The sequence below is a fragment of the Pan troglodytes genome, chromosome 5, assembly GCF_028858775.2.
Source record: "Pan troglodytes isolate AG18354 chromosome 5, NHGRI_mPanTro3-v2.0_pri, whole genome shotgun sequence".
In the NCBI taxonomy this organism is placed as follows: domain Eukaryota; kingdom Metazoa; phylum Chordata; class Mammalia; order Primates; family Hominidae; genus Pan; species Pan troglodytes.
This window is the reverse complement of record NC_072403.2, coordinates 173078621-173093861: the sequence shown is the minus strand read 5'-3', so window position 1 is coordinate 173093861 and position 15241 is coordinate 173078621. Positions and strand designations below refer to the sequence as shown.

Genomic DNA, 15241 nt, shown 5'->3' with positions numbered 1-15241 from the left:
ATGTTACCACTTATGTTTACTTTCAAAATATTTATTGTCACTTGGGTTAAATATAAAGTCAACTATTATTTCTTGGTAACCCACGATCCTATCTTAATTGAAGTTTTCAAATCTCCTGGCAACTTTTAATATTTTACCTTACCAAAATCAAATCATAAATATCATTTGCACCTAAAACTGTCTTTGAGATTTCCCAGATGGTGGCCCCCAAAACAATCACGAAGATTTGTTCTTTCACCTTTTAAAAAAAGAAGTGCTAGAAAATAATTAGGTTTATCTGTCATGTTGTTATTGATGAGTTGTCAAGTCAGAAGAAATGCTTAGCCTTCTCTAGGTTAAATGTGTGTAGGTAAAATGTTGTAAATATTTCAGACTCTGCTTGCTATAGAAGTTAACAGAAAATTGTCAGTGCTCTCACTGACAATGATACACTGCTATTTATCAGAGTCCTGGTGCTACTTTGTTCGATATTAGACAACACAGCATTATGGGTCATAATTTCAGTTTTGTTTTTAAATGTTGACTTGGTCCCAACTTAACTTGAATCTAGTATCTTCCAGGCCAGTGGTTTTCAACTGGATATTCACATTACTTACCTATGATGTTTCATTAATAAGCACAGATAGATGTTCAGGACATATTCCAGACTTACAGAATCTCTTTCTCTGATATTCTTGGTATATTTTAACTATATGTTTGGTATATTGTTGGCATATATCAGAACTATCATATGTTATATCTAAACTTCTTTTTCTCAGTAATTATATTTATATACTTTTATTTCCCAGTAAAGATTAACTCTTATTTTCAAGAAAGAGTGGCTATTCCATCTAATTTATAAAAATGGAATAGCCACTCTTTCTTGAAAATAGAATCCTTATGTTTATATGAATATTTTGTTTAAAAAAATTTTGGAATGACTTTAATCTTATCTTGTACAACAAAGAAACAACCAAATATCCTTATTAATTGCTTTATTCTTATAATGAAATCTCATTGGATCTTTCACTTTTGAAAATTATAGTAATAAGTTAACCACAGCCACTTTAAGTTATTTTGTCATCTACAGATAGGTTTTTTTTCTACCTTGCTGCTTCCCTTACAGCACTTACAATCAGCTACAGGCCACAGTGCCTGTCTTCAACAAAGAAGAGCTGTCTTGGGACCCAAGGAAAAGGACTATGCCAGGTACCTTGCAGTACAGTCTTCTGATGTAATGTTTAAACAACTTTGAGAAGATACCAGTGGACTGACTCAGGATTTCCAGAACTCTAATCAAGAAGATAAATTCATGAGACTGCTAACTAAAGATCAAGTGGAAAAAGAATTACACAGGACTGAATGAACTAATCAAGGATGACCATAGATTCTGTTGAGAATATTGTTGCTGTTATTAATGTTTTATTTTCTGAATATATAAGGAGCCCTTTCCTCTTAAGCGATCTATACCTCATTACAATTTAGGAGAATATGCTTTTGTAAATAAAATTATCCAGTGCATTTTGTCTTTCACACTGGTATGAATAACTTAATACCTTTCTAGAAAGAAACACAGCAACACCTCTCAAAAGCCTTAAAACTCTAAATATCTTATGACCTAGGAAGCTATCCTAAAGAAACAATCCAAAATAGTGAAAAATTCACAAAAATATTTGTATCAAGTCACTAATTGTAAGTGGAATCATATGTCACAAACCATATGTTATATCATGTTATCAAATTCAAACTATTAAATTATGGGATATACATCTAGAGGAATACAGTTTGCCATTGTCTGTCATAGGAAAATGCTCATGATATGGCAGCTTGTAAAAATAAACTGTATAAAAAAAATACACAGAAAAGAAATATGCCGGCCGGGTGCGGTGGCTCACGCCTGTAATCCCAGCACTTTGGGAGGCTGAGGCGGGTGGATCACAAGGTCAGAAGATCGAGACCATCATGGCTAACATGGTGAAACTCCATCTCCACTAAAAATACAAAAAATTAGCCGGGCATGGTGGCAGGCGCCTGTAGTCCCAGCTACTCAGGAGGCTGAGGCAGGAGAATGGCATGAACCCAGGAGGCGGAGCTTGCAGTGACCCAAGACTGCGCCACTGCACTCCAGCCTGGGTGACAGAGCGAGACTCCATCTCAAAAAAAAAAAAAAAAAAAAAAAAAGCCAAAACTATTTTTAGATGGCAGAATTAGAATTGGTTATTTTCTTCTTTATATGATTCATAGTTTTCCATAATAGATAAAGGTTACCTTTATAATCAGGAAAATTTCTAACTGATTAAGTTACTTTTATTAAGCGAGAAGATTTCACTCACTTTTCTCAGGCAGTAGCTAGATCAATCTAGTTTTATTACGTGAAAAGATTTCATTCATTTTTCTTAGGCAGTGGCTAGATCAATTTGAAAACTATTCCTCTTACAGTGTGTAACATTTAAAAAATGAAAAGAAAATTAATCCAAGTTATAAAGACACAAGTTAAATGAACTAAAAAGAATTTCCACAGAAAAAGACAGCTGTGCCTATTAACCTAAACAATCACAATCAGTAGCGTTACAGTTCTTAATTTAGCAGCATGATTTATGATGATCCAAGGGCCAGCCAGAATTCCAAACACCTGTAGGAATAATATGCAGAATAAACCACAACTAAAGTAAGAGAGAGAATCTGGAAAAGCTAGATCCAAAAAAAAAAAAAACCTTTTTCTTATTTCTATGGCTTCTGCAGACATGGGGGGGAAAATGTTTCTTGAATGGAGATTATTGCAGCTATTTTTAAAAGTATCCAGCCTCAATGCATATTTGGTGGCTTTTTAAGAAAATCACTATAGGACTTGCCTCTTTTACCTTAAGCCCAAAAAGAGGAAGAAAAGAGAAATGTAATAAAACAGCTAATACTGAGCACTTACTATAGAAGAGGAATTACTTAATCTTAATAACAACCTAGGAAGATGTTATTATTTTTGCCTTTCAAATGAGGAAACAGACTGAGAGAGGCTAAATTACTTCCCCACAATCCTACTGCTAGCAATCAAAAGGTAACATTCAAAGCCTATCTACTACCAAAACCTATGCTCTGCCTCCTTCATACAAGTGTCAGCAAAGAACCTGCTGTTAGGCAACGAGCCAGGAATTAGGCAATAAAAGTAAGCAAAACAACAGACGATGCCCCAGCCCTCATGGAGTTTACTGAAGGCAAACATAATAAACAAATATGTACACAAATATATAATTACAAATGGTGGCAAACTGCAGGGGCTCTGAGGACACATAACAGAAGGATCTCATCTATTCTGGGGGGAAGCGGGGGAAATGTCAAGGTGGACCCTAAAGTAAGCAATGCTTAAGACCTAAAGTGAAACTGCTGTACCCTAACATAGATTACATATGACATATATATCATGCATACACAGAATATATAGATGTGAAACATATTGTTTGAATTATCTGATAACATTTATAACACATAGCTTGAGACATACATGATTCCACCTATAATTAATAACTTGATAAAAATATATTTGTAAATATTTTTTGTAAATTTTTCAGTATTTGGATTTGGATTATTTCTTATATATGTGTACACATATATATGTATATACATATATACTTATATACACTTGTATATAAGTATATATTATAATATATATATTATATACATGTGTATATTATAATATATAATATATTATATACATATGTGTATATTATATATAATATGCAGTATGTGTGCATATATATGTGCATATTATACACTATATGTATGTACATATATGTACATGTGTACATATATGTACATGTGTGTACACATGTGTATATGTGTGCGTACACGTGTGTGTATATGGGTGTACACATGTGTGTATATATGGGTGTACACATATGTGTGTATACAGATGGGCGTACACATATATGTGTGTATGTGTGTGTATATATGGTGTACACATATATGTGTGTATATATATCAGGGGAAAATGAGTTCCTTTCTTTTCTTAAGGACTGCTCTATGTTAAAAATTTTAAACACAGGTTAGTGTTTCAGAGAAAGATCAACAAATTACCTAAATTATTCACATAATGCCAATCCCAATTTTACTCTAAAATTAATCCTAGATTTTAAACTGATCTTTACAATTCTTGTAGTTTAAGGATAAGCAGCCAAGAGAACAACCTTGAGAGACAAGCATAGATACATTCTTACTCTTGCCTTCGGGTAACAATGCTGTCTTCAAGAAGTAAGGACTGCCGAGCTTCTTCAAAATTCCATTTGATCATTTAGTAGACAAATAGTGTACTTGTTCTCCTGACTCAGTCTCAAGGGACAAGGTACAAAGTATAACAGCATCCATTTTATTTTGGGTAGAGCTATGCTTTTAAAACTGAGGGTCACAACCTATTTGTGGGTAATAAAATCAATTTAGTAGGTTATGATGAACAATTTTTAATAGAACAGAATAAGAATTATTTGAGTATCATATATTGCAAGGTCAAATATTGTTTCAAAATTGTTTTCTTTTGGTTATAAGGCACACACACACTGTCATAAAATATATTTCTTACTGTAGGTCACGACCATAACCACAGTTTCAAAACCACTACTACAGACCAGAAGTTAGAATCTTACTGTCTTCTTGATGTACAGACCAACCCCTGAAAATAACAACATATCTGAAAATTTCTGAGCATTGGCTCTTCTTTATTCTGTGAGCAAGAAATAAAAGTTTCACGGGGGAAAAACGTTGTGGATGATGAGTTTTAAGAGGATTTCATATTTTCTATTTGCATTTTTTTCTGAAAACAAATCTTTCATCTCGTTTGATCCTGTTGAGTCCAATTCATCCAGAAAATACAGCATTTCACGGTTGCCAAGTAACTGTGCACATGGCTTAAGCTGGGCTATGTATGGCAGGTGGCTGGAGAACACCTTGGCTCTGGACCTTGACCAGGGGAGCACATGGCGATCCGAGGGTAAGGGAAGAAGGGCCTGCAGATCTGGAGCCTAAGCTGTCAGCTGGGAAAGCTGCAGCCCCTCTAGGCCATTTTTCTCATCTCTAAAACGAGACGCACAGCCCAAATGATCTTATAAGAGCTCAACTCTTGTAATTCTATAAGCAATGGCTAGGAAGTTGGATGAAATGAACACTAAGCGTCCTACCATCTGTAAGAACTTGTATTAGCAAATGTTTAAATCCTTATCTGAGTAAGAACTAAATACTTAACACATACAACAAACTAACTCCAAAAATTGTGTGAGAAAACCAAGTTATATCTACATTTTTATGTTCCCATATAAAAAGACTTTAGGATTTTAAATAAAATAAATGTACTATCGTCCAAAAGTTCCCCACTGAAAGACTAAAAAGGTTGACAATTTCTATTAATTTGACAACTCTAAACTAGCTGTCCTCTAACAAGCCCTATTCAGAAAGTTCTACATTTCAGCAGTATCTTCAAATAGCCTGCTCACACACAAAAAAGCTTCCACTGAAAACATCAAATCTGATCAGCTTTAAAGCTTAGTATCTACTTTTCTCCACAGAAGGCTTATTTTGTCTGAAATGAAATCCATGTATGAAATGCTTTTGATAGACTGCCTAATATATTCTTAATAGATTTCCCTGCTAATTTATAAACACGTGGCATCCATATGACCCATGAAACCAATACTGCTGAGGTAGGTCTGCAAATTGCAAAACATGAACGTTCTTGTAATTCAAAAACAAAACTTCATGTTGCCTGCTAGTGAATAAATATTTAAAGGCAAAGGCACTCGATTACACAGTGTGAGATCTGCAGGGGTCTAAAAATGCACCTACCATACTCACTGCCAGTGGAATAATGTATCTTTTAAAATACAGACATTTCAAGTACACCGCTTAAAATGGGGAAAGCATTTAAACACAATATACATGTTGAGAACACAGTTCTAGATTTTAAATATTTCTATTAATGTAAAAGACCACCCTAATGTAAGTCCTGTGTTTGTTTTGTTACTGTTGGAGTTGTTTCTAATCTACATACTCTATTACCCAAGCTGAAGTAAATAGTTTTTTAAAAGCAGCTTGCTACAGCCAGCTCAGATAGCCAGCTCAGATACCAAAAATAAATAAAATCATTTAAAATTTGGCAACAATATTCTCTTTATATCACATGGACTCTCATCAATTTCAATTTTAGTAACAATTCAACGTAAAGAAACTTAAAATTATAAATGAGCTAGTGAAGAATTTAGGCTCTCTGATTAGCTTTTTATTTTAAAATAAAATGTGTAACACGTTCATCATAAAAAGTTTTAGGAAAAATTAGTATGTATTTTTTATATCTTTTTTCTATGCACATACACTTTTTAAAATGGGATCACACTGAGTATTAGGGTTTTAAGAAGTTTAACTCAAATTAATAGTTTAAGCACAAACAGAGATTAGCTCACATCAAATCAGGAGAAAAATAGGGACAAATCTAGCATAAAAGGGCAACTGGCTGACAGTGTGGTGGTGCGCACCTGTAGTACCACCTACTTGGGAGGCCAAGGCAAAAGAATTCTTTGAGACCAGAAGTTTGAATCCAGCCTGGGTAACATACAGAGACTGCCATCTCTTTATTTATTTTTATTTATTTATTTATTTATTTTAAAGGCAACTGGCCATAGACCTCTTTCAGCCTCTCTGCTTTTCTCTGGGGATTAACATCACTGTCTGAGACCAGGTCCTCTGTAGGAGCTTCAGGAAGCTAGCTCTAGGCTCATGACTTCTCAGCATATACTTCAGTAAAATGCGCGTTTCTCTCTCCCAGCTCCAATTTGAAAAATCCCAGGAAAGAATCCTAATTGGCCTGGACTGGGTCAAGTGTCATGCCTATGGCCTGGCATCTGTAAGAAGAGGGCAGCTCCAATATGTACCATGTAGTTTGAGTCAAGAGAGGAATTCCCCCAAATAAGGTAGAAGGAAGACAGTGAAGTAGGGCAGACACAGCCGGTGGACAAATATGTGTATGAGATGAAAAACCACCTCAAATTTTGGCTCCCATCTTCTGCAAATTCTGTTTCATAGTCTGCTTGTTTTTGCTGAACACAGTGGTGAGTATGTATACATCAGAAATACTTGAGAATCTTCTTAAGAAGAGATACTCAGGTACCACCCCAAAAGGAGTTGTATCATAAGCATCTTCACATGTCACTAAACACTATTTAAAAACAGTTTTTAATAACTGGATAGAATTCTGATGTGGTTCTGATTTTTTAAAATTTAATTTTATGACTTAAATCCAGAAAAGCCACATACCATCATGATCCTTTTTGAACACAATATTCAAAAAGAATTTTATGAAAGCACCAACCACTGACATCTTTGCCACATTGTTCTGAGAAACTATGCTAAAGGATTCTTGGCGAGGGGTGGTGGGACAGAGATTATGGGGAGAATATTGGGTAGGGGATGGAGACAATAAGGTGATCCTCTGAGACTCACCATTAGTAAAAATGTACCGTACCACTGAGGTTTAAAAAAAAAAATCTTAAAGTGAGAAGGATAAAATATACTCCCAAATTAAAGCAGGAAAAGCAAGGTTTGTTATAAAGACTGAATATTAAAACAAACATACTATAACCCAAACAATTTAGGAAAGTTTGTGACACGAGGGAAAAAAGCAGCCTGTGTGATGCCTAGAAAATAAAAACCTAAGAGTAAGTCTGGATCGCACTGCCTCTCATTCAGAAGCAGGGGTGCACCTGCTAGGGATGCAAGCCCACCTCACTGGTCTGCTAACATGAGTCACCGGGATCATTCAACTCATTTCCCTTGCTAATATCATGCTTACTAACCAATCTCTTAATTATACTTTGGCTTTCTACAGGCAAGAGAATACACTGACTAACCAGGTGTACAGACAAAGCTGAGTATCTGTGCCTGAGAAGCGAAGCACAGTGAGTGTCTGGGCCTTGATTATCGTGCCAAGGGAGTGCCAGCTTATAAAGACCTACGGAGTCTTCAGCTAATCTCCTTCTCTCACGTTTTCCATTTTCTCTTTAAAGAAACTACTTCCAGTAGCCTACTGATAGGCAACGTTAAAGAGTCTTTAAACAGCATACATACTACCTGGTCAAATGACAAGGCTGAGACAATAGAATGCTATGAGTAAAATCATAGTCATGAGGAATGAGGAATTATTAAATAACAGGAAGTTATTACAACAAATGTATCCAGTGAGCAGGCAAGACCTTTATATCCCCGTATTTCAGCAGAGCTCAGAACAAGATTTGCAGGACACCATGAGAGCATACATGAAGGAAACAGAGTGGCCTCTAACAATGACAGAAAATTAAAGGGAACTACAAAGTCCTCCTAAGTGACAAGTCCCCAGTTGAAAACATGAAGTTTCTGCCATCACTGCTGTTTGGTGACTCCTCTCTGCCTAACGCCACCCTCGCCAATGGCATCTACTGTTACAGTGGTGTAAAGGCATGACCATCACTGATGCTGCACCAACAGTCTGGAGCACCACAGGAGGCTGACTTTGCCAGGGAGAACAGGTAACATACAAGGTCAAGACTGAAACACACAGGCTCAAGGTGGACATTCAAGCCGAGAGGCAGAGCAAATCGCCTAGGAGTGACGACATTCAACTGGTTTTTTAGTAGGAAATCCAGTTTTTCAAATGAATTTACAATAAATATATAAAGTAAATAATTCATTTTTTTTAAAAAAGTTAATTGTTAAATTTATGCAGCATGTACTCATAAGGACAATGAGAACAATGAGGCTATTTTTAATATAAATATTTTAAATGAAAGGTTATAGTAAACAAGAGCATTATATCAGCCTTAATATCCAATTTATTCTGTGTTTTAGGTGTACAGATCCAATAAGTCACAAAAGTAAACTGTTCCAAATTAGTTTTAATAGCTCTCCTAGTCACCTCAGGATCCTCCGAAAACTGCCCCAGAAGCTTGAAAAAGAAATGATAAGCAATGTTTATTTCAAAATTTAATCACTAACAATAACAACAGCTATCCTTATCATGAATTCTTTATCAAAAATAAGGACAAAAGTATCCACAACTGACAGCAAGCAATAAAACTGCAATAGAGTACTATGACCTCTCTGCCTGTTTTGTGTTGCTGGGTCACTGCATAACACTCTTGGGTCAGGAGGAAAGCACACACTAGGCAGATGTGCTGGGCTGGCTGCACCTGCCACGATGGCGCACTTGCTGCACAGCTTTGGAGGCCAACATGTACAGGCCTGAATTCTACAAAAGGCCTGTGCATTAACACAACCTTCCTAATCAATGACACACAGACATAAAGTACGTGACAAAGATGGCAAACAGAGTCTTATTCTAGTCTGTGGCAAAACCAGTTAACCTGGTAGCATAAATTATCACATTATTGGTTTCCAATGTATTAAAAGGTGGCATTTCACACATTTTCAACAAACATAAGAAAAAATGCCCAACATCACTAATTATCAGGGAAATGCAAATTAAAACCACAATGAGATACCACCTTACTCCTGCAAGAATGGCCATAATTTAAAAATAATAATTAAAAAAATAGACAATGGCATGGATGTGGTGAGAAGGGAACTCTTATACACTGCTGGTGGGAATGTAAACTAGTACAACCACTGTGTAAAACAATATGGAGATTCCTTAAAAAACTGGCCAGGCGCAGTGGCTCACGTCTGTAATCCCAGCACTTTGGGAGGCCAAGATGGGCGGATCACGAGGTCAGGAGTTCAAGACCAGACTGACCAACTTGGTGAAGCCTTGTCTCTACTAAAAATACAAAAATGAGCTGGGCCTGGTGGCAGGCACCTATAATCCCAGCTACCCAGGAGGCTGAGGCAGGAGAATTGCTCGAACTCGGGAGGCGGAGGTTGCAGCAAGCCGAGATCACGCCACTGCACTCCAGCCTGGGCAACAGAGAAAGACTCTGTCTCAAAAAAAACTAAAAAAACCTAAAAACTAAAAGTAGAACTACCATTTGATCCAGCAATCCCACTACTGAGTATCTACCCAAAGAAAACAACTAACCATATGAAAAAGACACATGTACACACGTTTATAGCAGCAATTTGCAATTCACAACTGCAAAAATATGGAACCAACCTAAATGCCCATCAACCAATGAGTGGATAAAGAAAATGTGGCATATATACACCATGGACTACTACTCAGCCATGAAACAGAACGAAATAATGGCAACTGTAGCAACTTGGATGGAGCTGGAGGCCATTACTGTAAGTGAAGTCACTCAGGAATGGAAAACCAAATATCGTATTCACTTATAAGTGAGAGCTAAGCTAGGAGGATGCAAAGGCGTAAGAATGATATAATGGACTTTGGGGACTCGGGGGAAGGCTCAGAGGGGGGTGAGGAATAGACTACATATTTGGTACAGTGTACATTGCTTGGGTGACAGGTGCACCAAAATCTTAGAAATCACCACTAGAGAACTTATCCATGTAACCAAAAAACACCTGTACCCCAAAAACTATTGAAAACAAAATACAAAAGAAAGTTGTAAAAAAAAAAAAAAAAGAGGTGGCATTTCACACATTTTGAACACGTACATTGAGCTCCTCTAAAATGGTTTAAAAAAAAAAAGTTCAAATGAACAACTGGACAGCCCCGCAACATCTTTTACCAAAGATCTACAGTAATTCTGTCAGAGGTCAGTTCAATGTATTGAAGAGCAGGTGGTGACAATGAGGACATAAAAAAGAGAAAACAACAGTTTTGTCAAGTAATCTGTTTTACAGATTTTTCTATTGTAAAATTAACTGCAATGTTGCTAAGAAAAATATTTGTCAGATCTTCTTGTTCCGTACACTGCTGTTCACTTACAGTTGGATGAAACCCATTATCCTGACCTATTTTTATTATAACACAGACAGAAGCCTGACTGAAAAATGAAGTGTTTTTTTTTTTTACCACTGAAGCAGCAGTCATTTTTGCAGCACATTTTCATTTCTCTGCCCTTCTCGCTTTTACCTAAGAATGTTCATGTCCATTTCTTTCCGGAGTAGGGTTATACAGAATTCTAATTTCTGATCTGCCCATTTGGATAATGAATTCTTCATGGTGGTTAAAGACACGGGCTGTGCAGCCAGACCTTTCTTCATTACCAGCTGTGAAACCCTGGACAAGATACTTAACCTGTGTGCCTCAGTTTCCTCATCTGTAAAAAAGAGAGTATAACAGGACCTACCTCATAGAGTTGTTGAAAAGATTAAATGGGTTAATAGAAATAAAGACAATGGCCTATTTTAAGCGTTAAGTGTTCACTATTAATTTTAAAGAAAAAGGTATCAAAATTGCTCGAAAACTGATCCGTTAACAAATTTATAATAAACTTTCTGACAAAATTTCTAAAAATACTAGATGTATTCAAAAGGAACCAAAGGAATTCTCATTACACCCTGTACCATTATTCAGAGAAGTTGTTCCTTAGAAGTACCCAGAACTATCTCAGAATTAAAAGAGGCAACTAATTTCTTCACAGCTTATAAAAATAAAACAAATTTGTTTGGGCCAACTGAATGATGACAAGCAAGAATATGGCTCCTGTGTTCAGTTCTAACTACAGTTACAGGTGTGAATTTTCTTTAAGCAGGAAAAAGAGGACACTTTACTGCCTTATTCCTAGAACTATAGAGCAAGACCATAAGATGCCAAGAGGAGCTGCCGAGGTATTTTCATTACAGGGGACAGGGGGCAGCAGTTCGCAAGTTTACTCTGGGATGCAAAGGACAGGGAGTAAGAGGACATTTGAACATACAAACATAGGCACGTAAAAAGAGGGAAATTCTCAGTTATGGTGAGTTTGTTCTCCCAATTAAAAAAAATAAAGACAAAAATAAGTTAATAGACTATGGAAGAAAAAGCAACAAATGCTTTGGTTACCGAAGTTCCACCTTAGAGCTTCCTGCAGTAGCAAAGTTTTAGACAAATGAATCCTTACTTTTGTGCACGTGTGAGCAACAATCTGCACAATACTAGCACTAAAGGACAGTAAGGGGCCCTCAGAAAAGGAAAGCAACGTATCTGTCTGCATAGTCTAAGTGCAGTTTCTCACGGAAGAGATGACAGGCATTCTCTGGAGCGGGCAAAAGGAGAGGAGGAGGAGAACGCGGGGAAATAGCCAGTACGCACTCGATTTCCGAATGTCTCATTTACTCGAAAGAGGGCAGAGGGGAGGGACCACTTTCGTTCAGTAATGATGAGAGGCACTTCAGTGAGGCCACTCTTCCGAAGCTAGCGGCAGGGGAGGCAGCCGCACTCTGCTCCCAGCCCCCGCGACGTTGAGGGTGAGCTGGGGGAGTCTACAAGGGAAGGGGAGCCGGCAACACGCTCGAGCGGAACCCTGCGGAGCTGCAACCCCGGGCGGAGTCGCCGGACAGACTCAGACGCGGTCCCCTGGGACCCAGGGATGCACCGCGCCCCTCCCGCCCCAGCCTGCAGAGCCTGGATGCTTCCCTCCCCACCTGGCGGGAAGCAGAGGCCCTCGGGCCCGACCGAGTTCGGGCCAGGACCCGCCCCGCTTTCTGCGAGCGACCGACTGCGGCCGCCACACTCACCTCGCCGCCAAGCAGCACTCGGGTTCTGACTCGGTCTCGGGTTCCGGCGGCGGTGGTGGTGGTGGCGGCGGCGGTGGCGGCGGCTCCTCCATGGCGGCGGCAGGCGTGACGGCAAAGGCGGGAGGAGGGACCAGCGCGGCAGCGGCTTCTCTCATCCGTGCACGGAGCCCCGCATGGCCGCGGCGGGCAGTAAGCTGCAGCCTGGCGCGGGGCACCGGAGCCCCGAAGTGCGGGAGTGACTCGACTCCGCCTCCGCCTCTACCCCGCCGCAGGAGCCGTGCGCGCCGCGGCCATCTTGGAAACGGCGACCGGCCGAGCGCCGGGGCTACGGTGGGCGGCGAGGGACAAGCCTCCGAGATCGGCGGCGGTGGCGGCGGCGGCGGCGGCGGCGGCGGCGGGCGCCGGAATCCGACCGGACGGGGGCGGAGACGGCGGCAGGGAGGGGCGGGGAGCGCCGTCAAGTGTCGGCGCGATTCGGTCCTGGAGCCGGCTCTCGCCAGCTCGCCCGGTTTCGCCCCGGCCGGTGGCAGTGGGGGACTGTGGAGCGGAGCCGGGCTGTGCAGCGGGCTAGGAGCTCGAGGCTTCCCAGGCGGTCGTCGGTCTGGGAGGGACGCTGGGTAGGGCCGATGAGCGGGGCGGGCGCGACGCTATGAGCCCGGCCGGAGTCGCCGCCCAGGGACCTGCCACCCGGATCCCACCTTCCAGGAGGACGGACGTCACCCAGACGCTCGCAACTCCGGTCTCTTGACAGCGCAGCCTTCCACTACAGGCTCGAATTTTTAAGGCTTGACATAAAGTCTCCGGAATTCCAGACTATTAAAGTGACTCTCTCATTTCAACCCGGCAAAACTTCTCACCCCAGTGTCATAAGATTCGATAGCGATCTCCCAGAAACTTGGACTGGAATGCTCCTACACTGAGGGGATGAGGGGAAGAAGAAATGCTAAAGATTATTTCAGAGTTACAGAAATCCTGTTGAAATTCCAATGCATCGTTTACTCTTAGCGCTGGGGCTTCACAGTTTTTTTTTAAGTTGGAAATATTTACAAAATTTCCCATAGGGTGAAATCCAGAGTTAATCCAAAACCAGAATCTTTTAAAATTAAGTACATTCAAATGTGCAGATTTCTTAAACCTCATTTAGTTGAGCTTTGATAGGTAAAACACACGTTTTGAACAACTCTGGTAACAAAGAAAAACATTAAATTGATTATAGCTATGTTATATTTAAAGATCAGTAGTGAAATTAGCTATATTGTGCTCAAAGTATGTTACTGACATTTCTCCGTCGTTAAAAGGAACTGCTTCATTGTAGTTTTTTATAATAGTCTGTATTATGTATATAGCCTGATAGTGCTGAATTTCTGAATTGACCTTCATCTTATTTACTCAACAATATTCATTTGACAAATACTTCTTAAGTGCATATATGTGTCAGGAACTGTACTAGGTGCTGAGGATATAGCAGTAAGCGCAACAGACCAAGCTAACAGCTTAGTAAGGGTGAGGTAAAACAAAACAAAAAAGTATTTAAAAAAATAAACTAATTTTTATCTTAATTTAAAAAATTACAAATTTTTAAAAATCACAAATTGGTATCCATGTATAATTCATTTCCGTGCACTTTCTTGTGTAAAGAAAGCTCAGTAAAAGTATTTCTTACGTTTCTGTAATTCTAGTTCTCTACTCGATTTTCTTCTGCAATTTTCTGAGCCAGAACCCTTCTTAGAAGGACAGACCAGAGGGGCTGATTAATTTTCACTCCAGCACACGCAGAGAAAGGCAGACCCAGTGAAAGAGAGCAATAAAAACCTCACGTCCATTGGAGAGGACCTAAACTAAGCATGACACACATTGATTTTTTGTTTCATAATGATACAGTGGCATCTATTTCTATCTACTGGTAAAACACCAAAGAAATACTGGATATGTACAAAAGATAGTAAACTTTTTTAAAATTTACTTTTAAGATTAGGTGTACATCTGCAGGTTTGTTATACAGGTAAACTTGTGTCATGGGGGTTTGCTGTACAGATTATTTCAACACCAAGGTATTAAGCCAGTACCCATTAGCTATTTTTCCTGATCCTCTCCCTCCTCCCACCCTCCACCTTCCAATAGGCCCTGTGTGTGTTGTTCCCCTCAATGTGTCCATGTGTTCTTATCATTTTGCTCCCACTTATAAATGAGAACATGGATGTTTGATTTTCTGTTCCTGCATTAGTTTGCTAAGGATAATGGTCTCCAGCTCCATCCATGTTGCTGCAAAGGACATGATCTTGTTCTTTTACGTCTGCATAGTATTACACAGTGTATATGTACCTCATTTTCCTTATCCAGTCTACCACTGATTGGCATTAGATTGATTCCGTGTCTTTGCTATTGTGAATAGTAGTTACACACTTTTTAAATAGTCCTTATAACCTTAAATCTCATCCTTCTTGGCTGAGTAGTAGGAAGTTGGAGAAAACCTCTACTGTTTATTTGCTGAAAGGTGATTTGCCTGTTTTTCTTATTTCTCCACCATAACATAAATCACCCCTTATTGCAGACATTCTCCTCTGTATGAAGAATCTAAATTGAACCCCCAGGGGCTCCAAATCATTAGATAAAGAATTAAAGATTGCATGCTTTCAAAAAATAATTAGAATAGTGGGAATTACCCAAATGATTGAAA

At 39.2% G+C, this 15241-nt stretch overlaps 1 protein-coding gene across 10 annotated transcripts in view; it reads right to left on the bottom strand.

Annotated features, from left to right (window-relative positions):
* The window catches only part of MAP3K4 (mitogen-activated protein kinase kinase kinase 4), a 125426-nt gene extending 112095 nt beyond the window's left edge, over positions 1–13331 (bottom strand). For 9 of the 10 annotated variants that reach the window (XR_010158238.1, XR_010158240.1, XR_010158239.1 and 6 more), the window contains exon 1: positions 12565–13329. Coding sequence is in view for 5 of the 10 variants with exons in the window: in XM_016956583.4 (XP_016812072.3) it covers positions 12565–12719 (155 nt within the window). In the remaining 5 variants the exon portion in view is untranslated. Of the gene's footprint in view, positions 1–12564 lie in introns of all 10 variants that reach the window. The other variant, XM_016956586.4, reaches the window with a different exon arrangement.
* Between the last annotated feature and the right edge of the window lie 1910 nt (positions 13332–15241).